Source organism: Paroedura picta, chromosome 2 (genome assembly GCF_049243985.1).
Source record: "Paroedura picta isolate Pp20150507F chromosome 2, Ppicta_v3.0, whole genome shotgun sequence".
NCBI lineage: Eukaryota > Metazoa > Chordata > Lepidosauria > Squamata > Gekkonidae > Paroedura > Paroedura picta.
The window spans coordinates 105,714,436-105,739,173 of record NC_135370.1 but is presented as its reverse complement, the minus strand read 5'-3'; the positions used below and the strand labels follow the sequence as shown (position 1 = coordinate 105,739,173).

Here is a 24,738-nt window from a genome sequence, read left to right as displayed (position 1 = left end):
ATGACTGAATGGCTGTGATCATTGGGCAGTACTTCTGACATCCGAGACAAGAGTTTTGCACCCCACACATAATTATTCTTTAAGGCTAATTTTTCTTCTAATTTTTTAGAGGCTGTCTGCCAACTTCCCAAAATTCAGAAATGTAAATAAGGCTGTTTTTTTACTTGTAGCATCTCTCAAGCAGGGCTTTCTTTTTTAAAAATAAAAATCTTCAGAGAGCCCCTTTGAAGCCTAGTCCAATGCCACCTCCCACCTATATTAACATTGTTTTAGTCTCCTCTCATTAAAGAATTCTGAAGCCCTGAGTCAGGCCTCCTAAAGATTTTAAATAAATAAATAATCTGATATTTTACTGTAGGCATTTCCCAGAAGACTTCTGAGAGGTAGAGGGAATAATTTACATTTATACAATGGAGGTTTTCATCGGGCTGCAGGCTGGAGTTTTAGTCATGGCAGGTCACTAAAACTTCACCCACATGGGGGATCATTTGACCCGGTACACCTCATCCGCCCTCTGATTTGTGTTCTTGCATGGACGCTGGGGCAGTGAAGTTCCCAGTGCATAAACAGTCTATCATGCTCACATTTTAAACAAGAATGCATGTCCCAGTTTCTCCAAGACACTGAAAAGGGTCACATTCTTGTAAGGTTTGTATTATTTTTCTTGCTGTAGTAGAGTATGGAGTGCTACCACATTTTTGTGGCCACAAACTTAGGGCACAATTTTCCCATTTCTAAACATGACAAAATATCATATGCTTAAAATACTTCTGCATTCATGCTTTAAAAAATACTGAATGTCTAACACGTTTCTGGAAAACCCTGTGTGGAAAACCTCGGAGTTGACACTAGAGCTCATGGTGAAGTAAAAAATAAATGGCTAACTTCAAAGAATTTAAGGTTTTATTAAAAGCTAGGAAATAAAGGAAAGCTAAGGGTTGTAAAAACCCTTTCTACAAATCTAGAATATATATGGACATCTACACTTTCTAGTATATTCTACTCAAAAGGCCTTGGCCGATTTCCTCTTCTATACAGTCCTTTCAGTATGCAGTCATAAAAATTCTACATGAAAGATATTCCACATAAGAGTGAGTGTAGTTTCTCCAGGTCTAAGCAGAACATACATATATATAGCAGGAGCTCAAAGAGCTGATCTACAGTGATCTCCCCCACCCCCCGCATCGCAACTTAAAACATAGTAGCATTTATTTATTTCAGCTAAACATACATCTTCATTTAGGATGAAAGTCAATTTGATAGTAAAGGTTTTTTTAAAAAAGAAATCAATTCACTTTACTCAGTGGTAATTAGCAAGCAAGTATAACAATTTGCATATCGTAGAACAGCAGATATTTCCAACTGACATTTGACCCAATTTAACTGAGCATAGCATTTTGAGTGGCCTTGCATTGAAAAGATAAGCCTTTTCTGTTGGAAAATTATGGACCTGAGCACTCTTGAAAGCTAAAGGAAGATAACTAGTATGAAAGAAGTAAACCAAATGGAACATAGTAATTATGGTTTTACTATACATAGAATGGAGGAGAAAGAAAAACTAAGCAAACAAACACGGGCAGGCTCTGTACAGCTACATGAAAACTGTTTGCTTGATATGCCTCTGAAAAACAAAAGAATACAAAAGAGCAATCAAAGCATTGCAACCCCATCAGAAAGACATGGGATTATTTTCCTCCAAATTAAACAAACTCCCAAAGCATAATTGCCAACATTGTAGTAACTACCACCATATCCATAGTCAATAATCTTGAAGTGAACCAGTTTTCATAAGGTGCCAATTCCCTTCTTGGAAAATGAAGCTCGTTAAAAAACTCTCATAGCACAAAGCTTACTTACATTCAGTATGGCCTCTGCCATGTCAGACTCCCTCATTTCGTGTTCAGATGCCCATTCATCATCAGCCAATATATTTTGACTCAATGGGGATCAAATCCATTAATACTCAGAGCATGTAGTTACTTCCACTAACCAGTAGCCCGATTTCTTGGCTGCTGCCCCTCACCTGAATGCAATGCAAAAATGGCAAAGAAACCACAAGCATGACATACTGGATAACTGAAGCTGAAGATCCAACACAAGGGAAAAATGAAAGTCAAGTAACAAAATTCTTCGCCCCTGATAAAACAGTACACCATATGAATAAAAAGGTGGCTGCTTTTTTAACACAATTTCATTGTGTTTGCATAGTCAACTTGGTAGACATTGCGCATGTTGCAATAGCAAAGTCACAGTCGCTGCACACTACTGAAAGCAGATGACTTGCCAAATCAGACATTCTACAAAGTATCTGAACTACACAGCTATGAGCTTCAAAAAGGGGCTTTGAATGTCACATTAAATTGTCTTCCTCACCATACCAATACCAGGACTTCTAATTCAGATATACTTGGAAAACATCTTCTCCAATCCTTCTTTGCTTTCCCACTACCCTTTTTCATTCAGTTCCCTCTATCAATATTATTGCCATATTACTGAATCTAAAACAAATCAAATTCTTTAAAATCAATCTTCAATAATCCTTGCCCTGACCATCTAAGGCCAATGGTAATATTTTCTGGGCAATCTGACCAAAGGTTTTGGGGGTTGGCTGCTATGCCTCCCACCTACATGGCCTTAAGTGACTAATGCAGGTATGTGAAATCAGATAAAGTGCTTGAAATTGTTATTGGCTAGGAATCATGTCAAATATGTGGAAGAATCTATTCATGGATTCAAAATATAGTAATCTTCCTTCCTTATAACCGTCATTTAACCTTACAACTGTCATGTTCTATTACTCCCATAACTAAGATGGGCAGAGAGGAAAGAAGCACACTGTTCCCAAAATGCATGCTAGACATTTTCAAAGATCGGCATGCAATTTGGACAGTTCACACATCACAAACCTACCCTTCATAGGCTTACCCTTCATAGGCCATAGGCTTAGTTATCCCCTCCTGCCTCTACTTCCTAATTTTCTCCAACCATAGTTTGCCACAGCATTCATCTTCACAGGTGACAAGTTCTTCTTTCAAACCATGGTTTACAGGGCTGCTTCAAATAACCTGAACCAAACATCACAGATTCAGGTTCAAATGACACACTTGTATTAATTTAAATATATATATTTTTTCCAAATGCAGAAACATGGCAGATATCTACTTTCTCAATGGAGCCTCAAGTCACAAGAGTAGCTAGGCAAACATTTTTCCATCTTCACCAAGCCAAGCTACTAGTTCCCTATCTGGTCCCTGAACACCTGGCCACAGTGATCCACACAACGGTCACCTCGAGACTAGACTACTGGAAAGCGCTCTACCCGGGCTTGCCCAGGAAATTACAACTGGTTTAAAATGCTACCGCACAGGTCCTCACTAGTCACTAAGACACTGTGGAGGGCCCATATTATACCAGTCTTGTGGCTGCTATACTGGCTCTGAGTAAAGTTCCAGGTTTGCTTCAAAGTTTAGGTCTTAACCTTTAAGACCAGAGGCAGTCTAGGACCAGGGTATCTGAGAGACTGCCTATCTGAATACGTCCCCCAGAAGGTGCCTTGTCCAGCATCTACAAATCATCTGATAGCCCCCAGCCCCAGAGAAGTCTGACTGGCCTCGATCAGGGCCAGGGCTTTTCCAGTCATAGCCCCAACCCGGTGGAATGAGCTCCCCCAAAATATCAGGGCCCTAAATGAATTATCACATTTCCATATGGCCTGCAAGATGGAACTCTTCCACTGAGACTATGGTTGATGCCAGCTTGGACAGGCAAACATAGCAACTGTAGGGCCTCTGCTGGGGGCAGGTCACACAGCCCCCCATCTAATTATGAGCTGGAAATCGGGACTATTATGTCACCAATTGTTCAGTTGTTTTTAACTGTCCTAGCTGTTCTAATCTTAATTGTTATTTATACCTACTGACTGTTGTGACCTGCCCCAAGATGGCAGGGATGATATGGTCAGGTTATAAATTCAATTATATTATCTTATATCCGTGGTTCCTCTTAATATTTATGAAACCGGCCAGGGGGTGGAGCTAATCCGGGGTGTCCAAGTTGGAATAGGGCCAATCTGGGTGTGGGTGGCTACACCCTGATTGGTCCAGCCCCTACACCTCCCGCCCTCCGTGCCCGGCTGGTTGCTACTCCGCACGCCTCTCCACAGACATGCCTGCCTACCGAGGCGAGGGCATCTGTGACACTCCACAGGAGCACCAGTGCCTCCCACCGCGCCAATGATGAGCTGACTCAGGAGGCCCTACTACACATTCTGTGGTGCCGGCGCATGCCACCAGCCCCTGCTGCCACTGGCGATGAGTGGCCAGCAGTCGTCACCGCCACCTCTGAATACCCCCCCCCCACAATCCCTGCCACTAGCACCCACTTCGTTAACACTCTAGCAGCCTGGGAGAGTACTCCGAAACTTATGCTGCATTTCGTGGGTAGACTCCCCTGTCTGCCACCAGGAAATCCATTCCTCCACAGTATGCTGCAACAGATGCGGGCATAGGTGTCTGTGGCCTTGGCTGCAAAGCGCCCCCGTGCTCATTTGCAAACCACCGCCAATAAATAGTCTCTCTTTTGCTGAGCTCTCCTTCCCTTGTTCCGTTGACAGGCATCTCACCGCCTTGCCTCTCCGCGCTCCCATGACCGCTGCTACGACAGCTCCTGCCTTGACCTTCTATGGACAAGAGAGCCAGGGCGGCAGCTTCACCTCTCTCCCTGCAAGTCATCACTACTCACCGGGAGACAGGACTGCACCCATCGCTGGTGGCGCCGGTGATCAAGGATGAAGAGATAGGGGCCAAGGGCGCCCGGGGCACCCCACGTGGCCACGCGGGGCTGCGGTTTGGGGACATGAGACTGAGATATCCCTGAAGCTAGACACTCCTTCGAGCTTCCATCCCCTAGGTGGGCCCTACCAATCCTCTGGGATTCCAGCTCCTCACCAGGCTGCAAGGACAACTTCACCTACACACATTGTTTTTGAGGCTGGCCTCTGTGCAACTATGCCCCAATAAGCCCTCCCCCCTCCATCCATACCCCCCGTCGAAAATGCTTCCCAATCTGCAACTACCCCCTCTTCTCCCGTATCCAAGTCCAACCTGGCGATCCCATGCCATTCCACCTCATCTCCAGCCGACAGAGATCAGCTCCCCTGAAGGAAGGGGCTGCTTGGGGGGGGGGAGACTGAGGGATGCCAGCCTCCATGTCAGACCTGGGGATACCATGCCATTCCACCTCATCTCCAGCCGACAGAGATCAGCTCCCCTGGAGGAAGGGGCTGCTTGGGGGGGGGAGACTGAGGGATGCCAGCCTCCATGTCAGACCTGGGGATACCATGCCATTCCACCTCATCTCCAGCTGACAGAGATCAGCTCCCCTGGAGGACAGGGGAGCTGGGGGGGGCTGAGACATGCCAGCCTCCAGGTTGGACCTGGAAATCCCATTCTATTCCACCTCATCTTCAGCTGGCAGAGATCAGTTCTGCTGGAGGAAGAGGCTGCTGGGGGGAGAGGACTGAGGGATGCCACCTCGTCTCCAGCTGACAGAGATCAGCTCCCCTGGGGGGGAGACACTCTAGGGCAGTGGTCCCCAACCCCCGGTCTGGGGACCAGTAGCGGTCCATGGACCAGTCGGTACCGGGCTGTAGCTCCTCCTTGTCCTCCCAGCTGCTGCCTTGGGGGCTGCCTTGCCACTCTGCCGCCGGCTCACCTTTGGTGCTCTCCAGTGGCCACCATGGCTGGGGCTCGCCCTCGGCATGGCACTGTGCAGCTGCTGCTGACAGTGCCCCATAGAGGGCAGCGAGAAGTCAGGGGCGCCAGCGGGAAAGCAACTGGAGCAGGGGCTCAGGCGGCGGCAGTGACAACATCCCTCGACTACCCCGACCCCCCGGGTCTCAGTACAATTGTCAAGCGTTGACCGGTCCCCAGTGATAAAAAGATTGGGGACCACTGCTCTAGGGCATTGTGCCCTGCTGAGTTCCTTTGCCTCCCCAGGAGGATGCAATGGAGGAAGAGATTTTTGTTGTAAATTGCTTTGGAGACCCATTAGGAAGACATGTTTTTGTTGTTGTTGTTGCAGACTAACACACTGAGTTCTCCACAAAGAACTGCAAAGCTCCTCTTATAGTAACACAAATACCTGAGGCAATGCTTTATATGTTGAAGTATATCACAACGGGTCTTTCTTAAAAGTCAACTGGAATTTCTTACATTTTTATACCACTCTTTCTCTAAGAAGCTCAGGGTGGCACATTTAGTTCTCACAGAGACTGACCCAAGATCACAGAATGAGTTTAATGGCAAGCAAGAACCCTAGGTCTGCCAATCTTAGTCCAAAATTCTCACCACTACACACACTGTTGATTAATATATGGCTGACTCAGTATAGGGTACAGTTCTTAATAGGCTGATATTATTCAATAATGTTCTTCAAAAAAGCAATGGTCACAGTATTACAAGTTGAGTGCAGCTCCTAAACGAGATCTCATTATAGCCTTTTACTATTAAACCATCCCTGAGAGATGGGGCACACCCAACATACTATTACGCAAGATATTATTAGGTTTGTGGCAAGACTTGTTTGGCATGGCAATTTTCTAATGCAGACATTTTAAGATGCTACCCCCTTGAAGAGGAGTTATCACCTCAAGACATTAACATACTTTTAGTTCTCCCATTTCATCTAAAATGCATAAGTGAGTCTCTACCACTATGCTTTATTATTTTCTACCAACATTATATTGAATAGGTATGTACATTTTGAGTATTCTTGCCGAGACTAGCTACAAAAGAAAGTCTTTTGGAAAGGGATATTCTAACACTAACACTCATCTGACCCCTCTATGCATGTTTCATACATGTGGAATTCCTAGTTATCATTCAGTCCTGTTTCAACTAGTTCATATGTCACCTAAGCCTGTTATATATTCTCACTCACTTTATGCAACCCTATCTAAATCCTCTTTGGCTTCACACACCTGGATTTCTATTAATGTTAATCCTTCCACCTTCTCTAGAGCTTTAGGCATCACAACTTAGATGCATAATCCATTTCAAAATTAATAACCGATTCCTTTTGCCTGTTTCAAGTCTCCTCCGCTGACATTTTTCACATACCAGCTAAGCACCTCAGAAACAAAACTATACTTCTAATATCCCTCCCCCCTGCCCATTACATAGGCCTCCTAACTCCTTGAGTAGCCATTGGTCAAAGTCCTGCAGGTCTTCGCTGTTTAGTATTGTCAGCAGAAGCAGGAATATTGTAAGAAATTCTTCAGAGTGTTATGAATACCTCCATAGTCTGTCCCAGATGTGATGAAACACTAAAACAACATACCATAAAACTCCACACCCTTGAAATCCTAAAGTGTCATACACACCTTGGTTTTATGGCATTTCATTGTTACAACAGCTTTGAAAGTTTTTCAAACATGTGTTTTTCAAAACCAAGGACTCCAAGCCTAGCCCTTGTAACTGACATGATCACCATCTCCTGACCCCCAAATGAACACCATTATTCAACAAGCTTCAATCTCACAGAAGCAAAATGTATGCATTTACCTTAACCAACCCATGCCTTTGCTAGTTGACTGCATTCTGTAGACTGTGGTTTTGTTCCTCTGACAAGGACAAGGCACTTTTAAGCCCTCACCCCTACCCCAAAGATCTCTACAGATCCTTCTCTCCCCAAAAAGAACAGGATGAGAAAGCAAACAGCTGAAGTGTATTGGCATACAGGCTACACACTATATTCAAGGCAGTTCATTGGTGGAATCAGTTGCCCAGGGATGTTGAGGGTTCTCCCTCTTTGGAAATACATAAAGGTAGCATGGACATTTTTTGTCTGGGAACTTCAAGCCATCCTGCACGGTAAAGGTGGTTGGAAAGGTTCCAGTTTTGTAATTCTGTTTCTAATATTTTAAATACTACCCCCCTTTCAATTTCTGGCGTTTAGAGAAGGAAACAGGAAATGTACACGAGAAATCAGGAGCCATGCTCCATACTCAGTAGTTCAAAACTAGAAATTGGAATTTATAGTTCAGGTTAATACATGCTTATGTCGAGACTGAAGGAGGCTGTTCCCATCAAACAGAGAGAGAGAGAGAGAGAGAGAGAGAGTGAGTGCATAGGACTGCTGCCCAAAAGACCCTGTCCTTGCACCATTTCATGAATCCAGACTTTGCCTCAACTCCTCGGACACCTGCTCATTCTGCAGGCATTGATTGGATAATGCACTGTCTACGTGTTTTTGCAGCAGGATTTTCCTGTGCAAAACAGAAAAATCTGCTTCTAAAGTGCATTATCCAACCTGTGCAGAATGAGCTGGAATAGTCGCTTCACATCTGAAATCCCACATCCCCCAAGTCTTTCAAAAGGATTTTCGGCAGCCCTTGCTACCTTTTCACCACCCGTCCACGGGACGGAGGCACTGACAGCCCGATCCTAGGCAGGACTGCAGGGAAGCCAGCCCCTCCGCGTTCTGCGGGGCTGATGCCCGGGTTTCCAGAAGCCGCCCGTGGCTTACGGCTGTCCACTGAGTCGGGAGTGAGCCCCGCGGAGCGAAGACAGCGCCGAAACCCCGCAGGCTGGTGAGGGTTGCCCGCCCTACACCCAGGTAAATTCCGCGAGCAGGCCAGGGGAAGAGGGACGGAGAGAGCCGCCCTGGGCTTCGGCGATCTCGCAGGCCACACCAGAAGGCGCGCGGACCGGGGGAGAACGCCATGCGGAGAACCTGTTTGGCAAGGTGAGCGCCAGGAGGGCGCCCGGGAAGCGCAGCCACCCTCCCCTCCCCTCCCCCGGCAAGGCCCCGGCGAGGACTTACAGGGAGTGGGTGAAAGCGCTGAGTCCTTCGGGCACGGCCGGGAGCCCTCGCCCGGAGCAGTCGACTCCGCCGTCCCCATCGCAGCTGCAGGAAGCCGGGCATGGAGGAAGAGACGCGCCGCCGCTGGGCCCAACCGAGCTCCCGAAGCCCCAGACGAAGGCGCCGAGCAGAGCCAGGCAGCGCATCGCGAGCGCCAGTCCGGGCTTGCGAGAGCAGCGAAAGGCTGGCTTGGGAGCCCCAGGCGGGGCCGGCTGCACTCCCCTCGAGGCGGAGGAACCAAGCGCCCCCCCCCCCTCTTCGCGGGCCCCTCGGCTGAGCCGAGTCCTTGTGCGGGCGGCTGTGGCTGCCTCCCTTCCCACCTCAGCGCCGAGCGTCGGCGAAGCGAGGCTTTCCCCTCCTCCGCTTCCTCCTCCTCCTCCTCCCCCCCTCCGCAAAATCCCCCCGCACGAGGAGCCGACGCTTCAGCGGCAGCAGCTCTCCTTCCTGCCTGCCTGCTCCATGGAAAGGCGGCAGCTCCTCGCCAATCAGCTCCGCGAGCAGGTAATAACGTGCCCCGCCGGGTCTGCCTCTGCCATTGCAGCCGCCAGGCTCCCGGGGTGCGTGGCTCCAGACCTCTAGCTAGCAAATTAACCCTTCAGCCATCCCAGCTCGCGCTGACTCGCCAGGACGATGCCGCGTTGCTTTTGCCTTCTAGGGCTGCGCCACAGTATCGGGGACGGCGCTGAAGCAATCCCCGAACGCAGCTCTGGGCAAATCAAGGAGGTGCTTATGCTAATGAGGCCGCTTGGCATTGGCGCGGCAGGAATCTCAGCCTGCAAAATATGCAAATTGACCCACACACACGCTTTAAAAAAAAGTGGAACTCAGACAACAGCCAACGGTAGAAAAGAGCCGAGCCTTCGCCGGTATTGGAGACGGTGGGTGGGCGTGTCAATAGGCGATGAGCGACAAGAGGGGCGGCTCGAGCTGTTCTAGACGGAGGGAGCGCCTCACAACAGAATGCCTCTTCTGAGGCGGCAGAGCTTCTTGCTGGGAGGCAACTTGAGGTGTCACCTGGGGCCCACTGCTGTTGCATGCATCTAGCGAAGCCACCCACATTCGAAGAGGAACCAGTGACAGAGAGGCCTGGAACAATATCTCTTGTCCTTATTAAAGAAAAGACGAATTGGGGGGAAAATACCAAACTTAAAACCATTGGCATGACGATAAAGTATAGGCTGAGCAGTATAAATTGGACACATAAATCCTACTGAAGGGAGTGGGACCAGAGTCAGTCACAGTTAACTAACTTTGTCTCATTGTTTGTTTGTTTGCTTTGCAGAAGGCATTGGGAAGTCAAACTAAGACGATATACTATTTTATTCAATAGGTCTTACTCCCAGGAAAGTGATTTTAGCATTACAACCATAAGCGTAGCTAACTTCCATTGTGCTTTGGGGCAGCTGAGTAGGTAGTAAAAGTGCAAGACAAACAATATTGCTCATGCAAAAATTGCTCACAGAAAATACTTGTGCAGCACCTAGGGATGTCAGGCCCCAGATCAAATCTGGGGATGCTCCGATTTTACAGCTCACCTCCAGGCAACAGAGATCTATTCCCCTGGAGAAAAATGGCTGCTTCAGAGGGTGGATTGCATAGTATTATGCTCCACTCCTGACTGCATCCCCAAAGTCTCCAGGTATTTCCCAACCAAGAGCTGGCATAGCGGCACCCCATAGTAGGAGGCTGTCCCCAGCATAAACCTGCTTCTCTTAAACAGAGCTGTTCTGTTTAGCAAATAATGAAACTGGGATCTTGGCCTCAGTCAAGCTGCTCATTCTAGAATATCACAAAAGCAACACCTGAGAAGTTTCTTTTAGGATTCTCACATCTATTCCTACAACTAGGATGTACCACCCCCCCAAAAAAAATTGCACTGCTGAGAGATCTGGGATGTTGTTTAGGGTTGATTTTATACATACTAGTTCCCCCCCCCCCCACAAAAACAAGGACTTTTGGACATCAGGTGGGTGGGTCACTGTGTTGGTCTGAAGTAGCGAAATAGTTTGAGTCCAGTAGCATCTTTAAGACCAACAAAGTTTTTTCCCCCATCCTTTATTCTTGAAGGTGTCACTGGACACAAACTTTGTTTTGTACATCAGTTATATTCCAAGCATTGAGCCTTTGATGGAAAAAGCCGATGGTTTGGGACAGCATCGCTCTGTGGAATTAGTGGCCTAGATTTTCTTTAAAAACAAAACCAACATTTTTGCGCCTCATGGTGACTTTGGCATTGACATCACATAGCAGATACATGTAGAACATTCTTGTGAACAGATTCAAGCTGTCCAGCAACCAAATATCAACAAAGAGCCTTTTTGTAACCTTGCTGAGGTAAGAATGATGAGGCAGCCAGAAGCTTATTTAACCATTCTGGGAAGATTTTCATCATAAGGTGCCAAGTGCAGAGCTTTTCAGAAGATGACTTGTGGGAGTCATCCCAAAGACAATTCGGTTTGTACAACACCAGCACATGTATCTTCACATTTTTCAGAGCTGCTTAGATAACATACAAAATTCTTACAATTGGAGAAGTAGTTATTGATGATGAAATATCTGTTACATTATCCAAGACAGAAATGCTAATAGTACTTGAGCTGCTTATAGTTGGAATTTTATGCACAATTTAGTTTTATCAATTATATTATTTTTAATGCTTCTGTGCAAGCAGTCTCTAGAGCAGCGGTCCGCAAGCTTGCGCTTGCCGCGGACCGCTGCAGTGTAGTTGGGGGAGAGGGTGGTCCGGGGGCCCGCGCACGCGCGGCAGCCCCAGGGCAAATGCACATGTGCGGACTGCTGCACACGCGCGTTTGTGCAGCAGTCCGCGCATGCACGTTTGCGCCGCCGCCATGCCGGCGGTCGTGGCTTCCCCTCCCGACCCCTCCGGGCCGCAAGCAAATCAGCTCGACAAGCTTCTCTTCCCTCCTCTCCCGAAGCGAGAAGCTCGCCGGGCCGCAAGCTAATCGGCCACTTTGGCGGCCGATTTGCTTGCGGCCCGGCGAGCTTCTCGCTTCGGGAGGGGAGGGGAGAGAAGCTTGCCAGGCCGCGAGCTAATCGGCCACTTTGGCGGCCACTTTGGCGGCCGCCACTTTGGCGGCCGATTTGCTTGCGGCCTGGCGAGCTTCTCGCTTGGGGGGGTGGGTGGGGGGGTGGGAAAAAGGAGCCGCGGCCCGGCGCCGGGTTGGGGACCACTGCTCTAGAGCATTTTGGCAAAGAGGTTTGCTTAATAATTGATTGAATAAATAAAAATATTCAATTTGAATCCTGCTTTGTTTTGTAAATAGAGCCTCCCATATTGAGTCTGCCATGAAAACGCTAGAGGGCATCACCCCAAGGGTCAGACATGACCCGGTGCTTGCACAGGGGATACCTTTACCTTTACCTTGTTTTGTAAGAACTTATATTATATAGAACTGAGAATTTTTAAAAAGGAAAAGAAATGCTACACCTGAAACCACAGTTGACATAATCAGTGTAATCTATTATTATAAAAATATGATAATGTTTGGGGTTTATCTTGTACTTCAGTAAACCTTAAATATTATCATATAATAACAGTTCATACTGTTGCCAAATATGTTTTTGCAGACTAGGAAAAGATAACATGTTCAATTCTCCTGTTTCGATCAATGGGACCTTAGAGTCCCATTTGAGTTTATGCATATGGTTTGCACCTGAATAAGAAATATTCTTTTATGACTTATTGGAAACTGATAGATTGGTTGATGAAATGTTTCTGATCATTATTAAATAGAATAAGAAAGATACACCAAACTTCTCTTTTGGTGTGTTTCATTAATTTTTGCTATTCTTTGATTTTTGCAACTAGTACTATGTTACAGTTAATTATATTATTAAACCTTTTTCTTTACAGTGTCAGTGAAAGTTATCATTAGAGCTGGAAACAATTTAAGTACTTTGGGTTGACTGGAGATGCAGCAATACCAGCAGATCACAGAGCAGATATCTGTCTCTGAAAAAGTCAGCTTTGACTCTCATGACTTGATCATGAAAATATTCCATTCACTCTAGGAATCTCTAGAAACTCTATTACCACAAAGTTTCCAGGAATTCCTAGAGAGGCATGGCTTCGCTTCTGGATTTTCCCCAGAAGAAATATTGTGCTGTTGCTGAACAACATCCCAGGTTGCCCTAAAGATCTGTATCTCTCTGGAGCACTTAAAATGGTGCGGTCCAGTGTGTCAGTGTTTTCTTAATAAATATATATGGGGCATTTTTACCACAATATGTTAACTCGGCTTGGGGTTAAAAAATACCCCAATGACAAAATGCCTATTTCTGAGGTTGTTATGTACCCTGGCTGTTTTTTAATTACAGAAAGCAAACTATAAGTGGTAACTGGTTATACTTTGGCAACATAGTTTGCTATTATGCAAATGATAATGTTCTAAAATACCAAAGTTGTACAGCATTGTGCATTGTGCCGAAGTACGTACAACTGGGGAACAAATTCACCCTGGGGGTTATTTCCAAGGTCAACAAGAAGTTATGTCCATTTTGAATATTTGTTATTTTAATATTCATTATTCAAATATCAAAACTGAATTGTCTTCCTAAGTGTATAATAGTGTTTCAGAATAAATGCATCATTCCATCATATGTAGTATACTTGCCAGAAAGCAAAGAAATATTAGATTATGAGTCACAATGAGATGCAAACAATATCAGAAGTTAAATTTGCACTGGACCCAACATTTCTATTATTAAATATGGTACCAAATAATATTAAAATGTATAGTGAACTTGTTACATATATAGTAGGTTAAATATATGGTAACAGCTGCTAGGATTCTCCACCGCACACACAAGCACACACACACCACATGAGGCAGAGTATATGATGTACTATTTTTATGTAAATATTTTATTATTTCACACTTAAAAGCACCACACAACACAAAAATAATGTCTTAGTAAACTAAACACATTTTATACATAAATGTCCATAACATGAATTTATTTTACTTCTTTATGTTTCAATTTATATCCCACCGCTCCCAGCAAGCTGGCTCTCAGGGGGTCACACTAAAACCCCCAATAAAATATACAATATAATCCCATTAAAATGCCCATTTAAAAAAAACACCTATTGCAGCGACAATACCAAATCCCATAAAGCTAGCTATCATCCTTTCTCAAAGGGGACCCCCCGCGCCAACTATTGCCCACAGCAATGGTCAGCTAGTAGGGAATTCCAAATTCAGATCTTCTCCTCTGCCAGCGTGGTATCAGTTGATTATGAGTCCCATTGGGTCCAATCTTTCCATTTATTTTTCATCAGGCCTAGTGTCAAAAGAATGACAGATCTTTATGGACTGTTTCACAAAAGCCCCTTAACAGTCCTGGGCCTAGTCTGCATATACAATAGATAATGCACTTTCAATGTGCTTTCGCGGCTGGATTTTCCTGAAGAGGAAAATATACTTCTAAAGTGCATTGAAAGTGCATTATCTCATGTGTGCAGACTAGGCCCTGATTCACCATCTTCTCTTGTCAACTCAGTCAATAAATTAGGTAAGCAAATGTCAATGTTTAATTAAAACTGTAGCTGAGCACATAGATAAGTCAAATCTGTCCTTCAGCCTTCATGAAGAAAAAAGTCACCATCTCATTGACTTCAGTGGAACAGTTAAGCATATGCTTAACTTTCTCTCAATAACTTGGTCTAGATTGTGCCAACAAAGTCACAAGCATGTTCAACCTTTGTCTATTGAAAAGCAAGCTAAAACATAATTATCTTCTTTAAACAGAAGATTGGGTAAATCTGCTGAAATTATACTCTAAATTAAATAATAAACCACGTTAATCCCCTTAAATAGCTGGACTGGATGACTGGCTGTGAAGAGACAGCAAGAAATACTAAAATGATGCTACATCATACAAGGAAACATAAGTGATAAGCCAGACATATGATGACTGCTAAGCTATTATTATTTGTAAGGGGAAAAATGTTTGGGCAAGTCTCAACACTGTTTATGTGATAGTTCTCAACAACAGTTTGACAACTTTGAAAAAGAATTCTTAAGATCCTGTCAGTAGAAGCTATTCCTCAGGTTTTGAATGTAACTTTTAAAATATTTCAGAAGACATTTTCACTGTAGAAAGCAAAGAAAGCATTGCTGAATTTGGACACCATGGGAAGGGGGGGGAAATCAAGGGGAAAAATGACAAAAATTTGCAAATGGAAGTCTTCTCCTACCACAACCTCTACAGCAACAAACCACTTCCTGGCGTATGTCAAAGCTTAGCTTTAAAATGTTCATTTATTTGGGCTCAGTGGCAGTGTAAATGTCCCACTGCAAGCAGTTTACAGACTTTAAGGGACTAAATATAGGATGCATTCATTTTTCTGAGAACTTGTTGATACAGGTAAGAAGAGACTGATTATATCCAAGGGTTTACATTATTAATAGTGAAATCTTATGCAGCTACTCTAGACTAAACCCACCCATTTAATTGGTCTACAATTCTTTCTTAAAGAGCTCTTTAGATGCTTCTTATCATCACCTCCCATGCAGGCCAAGTATGAGATCTTGTACAATTTCAAATTAATATTTTCAAGATTTAAAAAGGATTATATGTGTCCCTTGCTTTTGAACATTCACACATTAATACTGGACAGTTAAAGCCTAGTAGAGTGTCCCATTAAGTCCACTTTCCGTTCCTTGAGTACTGCTACTCACTGAATTGAATTAGTATTTTTAAATGCTGCTCTCTCTTTCCATCCCTTTCCAGTCCCCTTTTTCTTATGTATCTATTTCAAGAGGAAAACGATCCACACTTGCTAGTGCTAACTCTATACTGATCAAGACTTTTGGTTGCTGCTGAGGACCTTAGGAAGGGCTAAGGAAAGTACAAGCTGGGACATTTTGCACTGCATCAAGCCAAGTATGATCTGAAGAAGAGATATGAATGGTGGACAAGAATGGACTTCAATGCCCCTACTCTCTGTTTGCTCCTTATAGATAAAACACCTGGCACAAATGGAAGCTAGTGCTCACATGTTTATATTCCCATTTAAGTTGTATTTCTGCTTCCCATTCTCTGCTGGAAATGCTCCCATTTTAATAGCACAACAGCTATTATCTATGAGAGCCATCCATTAATTGCCATACTCCCATTAAGTCAAAATCCATGGGTTGCACATCTTTTGCAGCTCTTGGCCACCACTACCACACAAAGGTATTTCCAATGCTTTCCATGTGGCTGCTGTAAAATAAAAATTCAACCCATAGAGGTTTTGGAGCATAATGTTACTGTATGTATCAACTTCAGCTCTCCTCCTCCCCTTGAAGGGGCAACACGCTGCACCGACAGGTTAGCCCATAGGGAAACACCTAGAGTCATGTTCAGCATGGGTTGTTCTAATAGTTTAGCTTTGACACTGACCAGGGCAAGTGCCCAATTTCTATAAAAAGTATTTCTGTCTGGGAACACAGATGCACATGCACCATACAATTTTGTTATCTAAAGCACATGGAACATCAGGTAGAGTCTTAATAACCTCACAGGCAATCTTAACATTGACTTTAGTAAACATAACAAAAAAATTTTTTTTTGAACTGCAGAGAACTGTAAATGTTTCTTTACTGGAAATTCAAATATCACTAAAGCGTAAAGTTCAGAGTGATCAGTGCTAAAGCCTATTAAGTTACACTGGGTTAAAAATAAGGGCTCTGGCTGGGTCTGAAGCCAAAGCTGGGGTGAAGCCAAGCAAGTAAACAGGAGATAGGGATCAGTGCAGGAGCAACGGGCTGGCTGTACAGTCCATGTCCAAGAGTCACAGAGTATCACAAACTAGTAAAGCATCATGTACTGAATGCCAAAGAACGGTGCCAAAGACTAGGTTAAGTAGTCAAGTGAATAGCCCAAAAGCTTGAGCCTGGCTGAGAAGGTAATATCGGTAAGAAGGAAAGCACCACCAAATGCAAATCTTCTTCCTTGACTACTATTACATTACCCAGTACTTCCTGCTTCCTGCCACTACAGCTCCACAAATAGATCTACGCCCCACCTCCAGTTATGAGTATTGCATCTACCTCCTTCCCAACCTCTAATAGCGGGAGGTGGCAAGGGGCTTCCGCCATGTTGGGGATTATGTTTTAATTGGGGTTTTTGATAGGGTTTTTATGACTTGTAAACTGACTCGGGAGTGGCAGGAATAATAATAATAATAATCCTGCAAATGTGCTTGCCAAAAGTTGCCAATTCCATGAACTTGTGACCTCTGTCTTTTTAAAATGAATTTCTTAAACAATTTGTTAGCTACCTTTTTACATTGTGGTTGAGACCAGGCATAACCAACAACAAATTAAAGGCCCCTGCTCCCCCCCCCCAGAACTCCACCAGAGCGCTCTGGACCTGTTGTGCCATTGCACTGTTACATTGTTGTACTGTTATATTGTTATACTGTTACAACTACTGTTATTAATATTATTGTATGATTATTAACAAAGATTGTTTAATGTATGGTTCATAAGTTCAATGTAAATCGCCCTGAGCCTCCAGGGAGGGCAATATATAAATATAATAAATAAATAAACAAACTCATGGCAGCTTTTAAATAAAACAATGATTAATAAAAAACATATAAAAGACCACAAGTTATATTTTCAATTAGTTTTTTTATCATGTGTAGCTTCTCAACAGAAGCAAGAGGGAGGAATCACTTTTGTGTCGTGCTTCATACATTAGGGGCTTAATGTCAGTGGCAGGAAGAGAGAACAGAGGAAGAGATGCTGGGTAGGAAGGAAGGGAGCGGAAGTCCTTGGAAGCTCAGATGGCGAAAAGGAATCAGAAGCATAATAGCTGGAAGAAGGAGCACAAGTAGCTGGTGGACTTAGGGCAAAACTAGGCATTGGGAGGAAAAAGAGAAATGTTCACAGCAATTTGATAGAGGCACAGTTCATTTTATTCATGAAAAGTGTTGCTTAGATTCTCTGGTTGTTAAGTGACATGACTGATGTGATTGTAATGTACTTGGATACTTATGGTATTCAAATATTTACATTTATGGTATTCAGATATTTACATTTTTTTATCCAGTGAGAGAAACACTGTAACCTCCTGCAACACAACTAGGATGGCATTTTTAAGGAATTACAGCCAAGATATCCTGTCTGCCAAATTGCAGGCAATGAGGGCTGTTTTACAGCCTTTAAGAGTGTCCCATGTACGGTGATGCGTTTTCCCTTGTTATTACTAGGATCAGATGTAGGTGGAAACCAGGTACTACTTTTAAACAAAAACAACACAAAGTGCCATATCCAACCATGCACACAAATGCTACTCCAGGTTAATTCGTTTCATTTTATTACTTTCAGACTATGCCTGGCTTAACTTGCTTCCTGGTATTGGTTGACGCACCAGTGGGCTTAAATGAGCACAGGGAGATAAAGCTTGAGTTTTAATATCCTCCCCCCATGTGGTTTTCTGGAAGTGACTGTTGGAGCTGCATTTAGTTCAGCATTCCTTGCAAGAATATCAGTGGGCCTGGAGCCAGTCACAGGAAATCAGCAAGTGATCCACTGGTGCACAGAGCATGTGTTCATTATTTAAACCCTGTAAAGAAAGAAAGAATTTTAAGGCCGGTGTTGTGTTCAATTTGTTATTCACTGCTGCTTTCCTAAACCAGAACATATCAGACATGTGGACATGCCTCTGGATGGACTGGAAAGTTAAAATGGCCTTGGAACAAGCCAGACTGAGTAGCCATTATTTAAATGGTCAGCCTGCTTCTCAGAACCTCCCAGTAATCTCAGTTGATTAAATGCATGCTGTGAAGTAAGTCAAGTTATGGAGAAGCCTTCTTATCACTGAGTTCTGAGTAGCAGGACACACCGGTAGGGATGCCACCCTCCAGGAGGGACCTGGGGATCCCCCAGAATTACAGCTCATCTCCAAATTACAGAGATCCATTATCCTGGAGAAAATGGCTGTTTTAGATGGTGGAATCTATGCCATTGCACCAAACAGAAGTTCCTATCCCCCCCAGGCTCCATTCCCAAATCCCCTGGCATTTCCCATCTCCTGCTGATAACTAAGAAGAATCTGGCAGCCCTCCTTACTGACCATGTTCATAATGTACTGCTAAGATTATACGTTTTCTCCTTCAGTATTTAAACACTTTCAGTTCTAGAAAGCTTGGAGGAACACATAGGCCAGATTTACAGGGGAGGGAATCTTGTGGATTACAGAGCAACGGCTATCTAACTATCAACATCCATGAAATGCCCTATTTAAAACATCATAAATTTGAGTCCCTCAGAAGGCAAGATAAAGCATGTATGCATAAATTACATTTTTATACTGCCCTCCCTTGTGGCTCAGGGCGCTTTACAGCATAGGGCAGTGTACAATTTCCATTATAATATGAAATACAGTACACCAAAAATTAAACTCAGTGAATGTTATCTTCTATATTATAAAACATTTAAACTATTAAGCTGTTAATGTGTAACTATTGCTTAACAGATTGGCCAGATTGGGAATTGCTTTGCAATGAATCTAGGGGGTGTATCTGATGGGGAGGGGGGTTCTGGAGGACCTGGTAGACGCTATCAGCTCATTGGCCACAACCTAAAGCTTGGCAGAAGAGCTCTGTTTGACCCTGCAGAACTGTGTTAGCATTAACTGGTTCAAAGAGTAAGGTGGGCTAGTGAGTTATTCTCCTAAATGATTTGTTTCTTCTTTTGGTTCCCCAGTTTCAGTCACAATATGTTCAAGATCCTGGAATGTGAATATATTTATTTCATTTATAACCTGCCTTTGTCACTGAGAGGCAGATTGTAAAGTAAAGGAAGAGATAAAAAAAGGTAATCACATAAGACATCTGATCTGATGAACCATCAATAAGACTAGGAATAAAAATTCAAAGACAATATGGTAAATGATAACAACAAACAGCTTAAAGCAAGATATGATCAATGCAGAATATTGGCTTTCTTTTTGAGCAATGATCCTTCCTCTGCTTTGCCCACTCAAATTACTTTTCTAGGGTAACCCTTGATAAAAGAAAACAGACACGTACAGGAATTCTCTTGTCCAATCCAGACCTTTCCAAGTGTGATCTGTCTCTCCGCCACCCCATTTATTATTTATTATACCCTGCACTATATCCCCAAAAGGGGACTCAAGGATGGTCACAAAAAATCAACACAAAAACAACAAATCTCCATTCTGAAATGGCTTGAACAATGTGCAGTAGCACTTTAGCAGCACCTAGTGGTGATCCAAGGAAGTCAGCATGGATTTGTCTCCAACAGGTCCTGTCAGACCAACCTGGTTTCCTTTTTTGACCAAGTGACAGGTTTGCTGGATCGTGGAAATTCGGTTGATGTCGTTTACTTGGATTTTAGTAAAGCTTTTGATAAGGTTCCCCATGATGTTCTGATGGATAAATTGAAGGACTGCAATCTGGATTTTCAGATAGTTAGGTGGATAGGGAATTGGTTAGAGAACCGCACTCAAAGAGTTGTTTTCAATGGTGTTTCATCAGACTGGAGAGAGGTGAGTAGCGGGGTACCTCAGGGCTTGGTGCTCGGTCCGGTACTTTTAAACTTATTTTTTAATGATCTAGATGAGGGGGTGGAGGGACTACACATCAAGTTTGCAGATGACATCAAATTGGGAGGACTGGCAAATACTCCGGAAGATAGAGACAGAGTTCAATGAGATCTGAACACAATGGAAAAATGGGCAAATGAGAACAAGATGCAATTTAATAAAGATAAGTGTAAGTTCTGCATCTGGGTCAGAAAAATGAAAAGCATGCCTACTGGATGGGGGATACGCTTCTAGGTAACATTGTGTGTGAACGAGACCTTGGGGTACTTGTGGATTGTAAACTAAACATGAGCAGGCAGTGTGATGCAGCGGTAAAAAAGGCAAATGCCATTTTGGGCTGTATCAACAGGGGCATCACATCAAAATCACAAGATGTCATAGTCCCATTGTATACGGCACTGGTCAGACCACACCTGGAGTACTGTGTTCTGGAGGCCTCACTTCAAGAAGATTGCAGATAAAATTGAAAGGGTACAGAGGAGAGCGATGAGGATTGTATTTTAGGCACCAGGTGAAGACACTTTTCAAGATGTTCCCAGGCCTCTGATGACAGATCATTCTGCTTGGATGGTTCTACTATGCATATTGTTTTATTGTGCAAATAGCATTTATTGTTTATTCTCTTTGCTGCTACCTTTTACAGCTGTGATGTTATGCTATTGGGTTCAAAGAAATAATGCTGTTTTAACTGAGATATATATCTTCAGTAAAGAATACATCCCAATGTGCAGAATTTTCATTGATTTCATTTACTGTACTTCCAAGTATTTATATACTAATTGCATTCTTTGGTGTATATTTGGTTGTTGTCATACTGTTGCAGGAATTCTCCCATAAGGTAGCCGGTGGTCCTTGTAGTCAGTCCTCATATCCAAGTCCCACCATTACCTTTACTGTGTGAAGTGGAGAGCAAGACAGCAATTACTCAGTGGCATTTCTGGGTTTTTTAAAATGTACAATGCAGAAGCCACTTCCCTTATTTTGGCCCCTGATATTCATGAGTCTGGAGGCACAGGAACAAATAAGTGATTTATTACTAGTTGTCAGACATGCTGACTCCATATCCAAGGTGAAACTGAGCCCTGATTAGATAAGTAAAAGCACCGGCTTCCATCTCTTTAGTAGCCAAGGCTGTTAATGCCTCCATGTCCACAAGCATTCTGAAAAGGGTCGTCTTTTACAATCAGCTCTACGAGAAGTAGGTCCATGTCTGGTACCACAACTAGTGTTCTTGGTTACAACTTCTTCCAATTAGTTTTTGATTCTGTGCCAACTTTGGAACCAATCCCAATGTTTCTGTAACATTGTTTTCTTTGTTCTGTGGGTGACTCCATTTGTTAGAAAAGGTGTGTGATTAAATAGGGTTGCCAGCCCCCAGATCTCCTATTATCGTTGATCTCCAGACTGCCAAAACTACCCTGGAGAAAATGGCTGCTTTGGAGACTGGACTCTATGGTATTGTATCCTGCTGAAGCCCTTTCCCTCTCCAAACCCCACCTTTCCCCAGTTACACTCCCCAAATCTCCAGGTGTTTCTCAACCCAAAGCTGGCATCCCTAATCTTATTATTTATTTATTTCCCACCAATCCTGAGGCCAGCTTGTGATGGGTTACAACGTCTAATAAAAATCCCATTAAAAGCCCATTAAAACGGACCACAAAAACACCGTAACAGATGCACGGTGGAATACCTTCAACCCCCCCCCCCCATCCCTACCTCTGGAGAGGAGGAAAGAGGTCAAGATCACAATAAAGGAAGGAAGATCCAGTCTGTCAGCATTTGGAGATGTGAGATCCTTCATTTGTGTCCTCCACCCTTGCCTGTCCTAGCTGAATAAGGTTCCCAACGGGCTGACTCAGTGGATGAGTCAGGCAGTTAATACTTTTCTAATGGGAGGTTCTGTACCTCTGGCCTTAAAACATGCCATTGTAAGATTACTTTTCAAAAAGAAAGCATTGGAATGTAGAGAATTAAAAATTATCTGTCAGGATCTTTTTAGAACAATGTGCTCATGAGAGTGGTAGCATCTCAACTCTGGGTGTTTCTGGGTTATCTAGACAATCTCGTACTTTTTCTTTTACTTCAGGTCTAGGTATAGAGCTGAAATAACTTTAGCTACCACAGAAAGAAATCTTACACTTATCTGTCACTGAGTGTGTCCTTAGTGGTTCTCTTAGATCTTTCATAAATATTATTTTAAAAGCTTTTTGTATACCTTGCCTTACCTGTTTATGAGATACTACAGAGCTACATCTTGTCTCCCAAGCTGTTTAAATACATGGAAACACAGGACAAAGCCTCCTAGAGTGAAATCAGGACACAGAGAACACTCAGCCCTACCTCTCCTGCCCATCTCATTCCAGGGATACACGGGACATCCTGAACTTGTTGAGTATAATCACTGGAGAGCTGGAAATAGGTAAACAAGCTGAAACAAAATCCAGACAAAACTTAAGCGCTGGAAAGCTGATTCAGAAACAGATATACAATCTCCTCTGGACTGGGTTATACTCACTCCATCAGATCAGCTTTGCAATTTGAGTCCCTCGTTGCTGTTTGCTAAGCAGATTGCAGTGCAGGTAGGTAGGCCATCTTTTAAACATGTAGCTATGCAGATTTGAAAACATGGTACATGCTATATGTGAATTTACAAAATTCCCAAAAACTTTAACTGAACAGGACCCAGTGTGAACATCGGCTCCTCCAACTTGTTCCCCAGCCCGATTAAAAATACTGGCTTTGAAAGCATACCTCCACTTAGGAACAAAGTACTCCCCCCCCCCCATGAACCTACCCCAAACCTGAGACTGGCATACAGTACCATAGCTTAAGCTTCCAGTGTCAGAAACCAGCTTGGTGGGCACTTAGCTGTGGTGTTTTTTTAGGTTTTTTAAAGTCTCTCCTTTGTGCTAAGGGGGGAATACTACTGGGGGAAGTGACCATGTCCTCATAGAATTCCTTTTGAGATGGGGAGGCAAGGAAGCTTGTAGCCAGACGTGGATGTTAGATTTTCGAAGGGCAAACTGTAATAAACTCATGGTATGAGTGTCATACCATGACGAGAATGCTGGAAGGGAAGGGAGCATGTGAAGGGTGGGCACTACTCAAACAAGAGCTATTGCATGCTCAATTAATGACTATCCCAGAAAGACGAAAACACTGCAGGAGCTCTAAGAAGCCTATTTGGATGAACAGAGAACTTCAAGAGGAACTAAGAAAGAAAAGGGAAATGGAGGGAAGGACAGAGCTCTAAAGAAGAGTACCTACAGGCACTGTAGATCAATAATCAGAAAGGCCAAAGCTGAGAATGAGCTAAGATTGGCCAGGGAAGCCCACTGTAACAAGAAAAGATTTTTCAGTTATGTGAGGAGCAAACGTAAAGTAAAGGAGGCAATAGGCCCACTGTTGGGTGCGGATGGACAAACTCTAACGGAGGATGCAGAGAAAGTAGAAAGGTTCAGCGCCTATTTTACATCTGTTTTTTTCCCACAGGTCAAATAGTTTAGGTACATCTAGAGGGCAGTAGCCAAGAGATAGTGTCTGGGTGGCTGGTTGACATGGATAGAGAGGTTGTCAAGAGGCATTTAGCTGCACTGGATGAGTTCAAATCCCCTAGGCCGGATGAAATGCACCCGAGAGTGCTCAAAGAACTTTCCGGAGAATTTGCACAGCCCTTGTCCATCATCTTTGGGACCTCTTTAAGGACTGGAGATGTCCTGGAGGATTGGAAGAGAGCAAACGTTATTCCGATCTTCAAAAAAGGGAGGAAGGATGACCCGGGAAACTACAGACCAGTGAGTCTGACCTCTGTTGAGGGTAAGATAATACAGCAGATATTAAAGGAAGCGATCTGCAAACATCTGGAGGACAATTTGGTGATCCAAGAAAGTCAGCATGGATTTGTCTTCAACAGGTCCTGTCTGACCAACCTGTTTTCCTTTTTTGACCAAGTATCAGGTTCGCTGGATCATGGAAATTCAGTTGCTTGTACATCTCCTGGGGGTGAGGCTTTGTTTCTTTCCTGCAGAGGTGTTTACATTACAATCATTTGGGAGGGGGGTGATACTTTAAAGACATAACCAATTTTTGCAATTGAGAAGAGCAGGAAAGATTGCTGGGCACAAAGAGAAACAGTGATAGTAACAACCTGTCAGTGTTAACTTCATATACTCAAGTATTCGATAATGTTGGGCAAAGTGAGGTATCAGGACAATTGCACTGCTTCCTCAAGTAGTACAGCATTTAAAAGGGCAGTCCTGAGTAACAAGGGAAAGGCTTTCCTTTTATAGT

General features: G+C 43.8%; 1 protein-coding gene across 1 annotated transcript in view; it reads right to left on the bottom strand.

Moving 5' to 3' along the window:
- The window catches only part of LGR4 (leucine rich repeat containing G protein-coupled receptor 4), a 119,817-nt gene extending 110,612 nt beyond the window's left edge, over nt 1–9,205 (bottom strand). Inside the window, exon 1 of the mRNA XM_077321980.1 lies at nt 8,824–9,205. Coding sequence (XP_077178095.1) covers nt 8,824–9,008 — 185 coding nt within the window. The 5' untranslated portion in view covers nt 9,009–9,205. The remainder of the gene's footprint in view (nt 1–8,823) is intronic.
- Nucleotides 9,206–24,738: the final 15,533 nt, after the last annotated feature.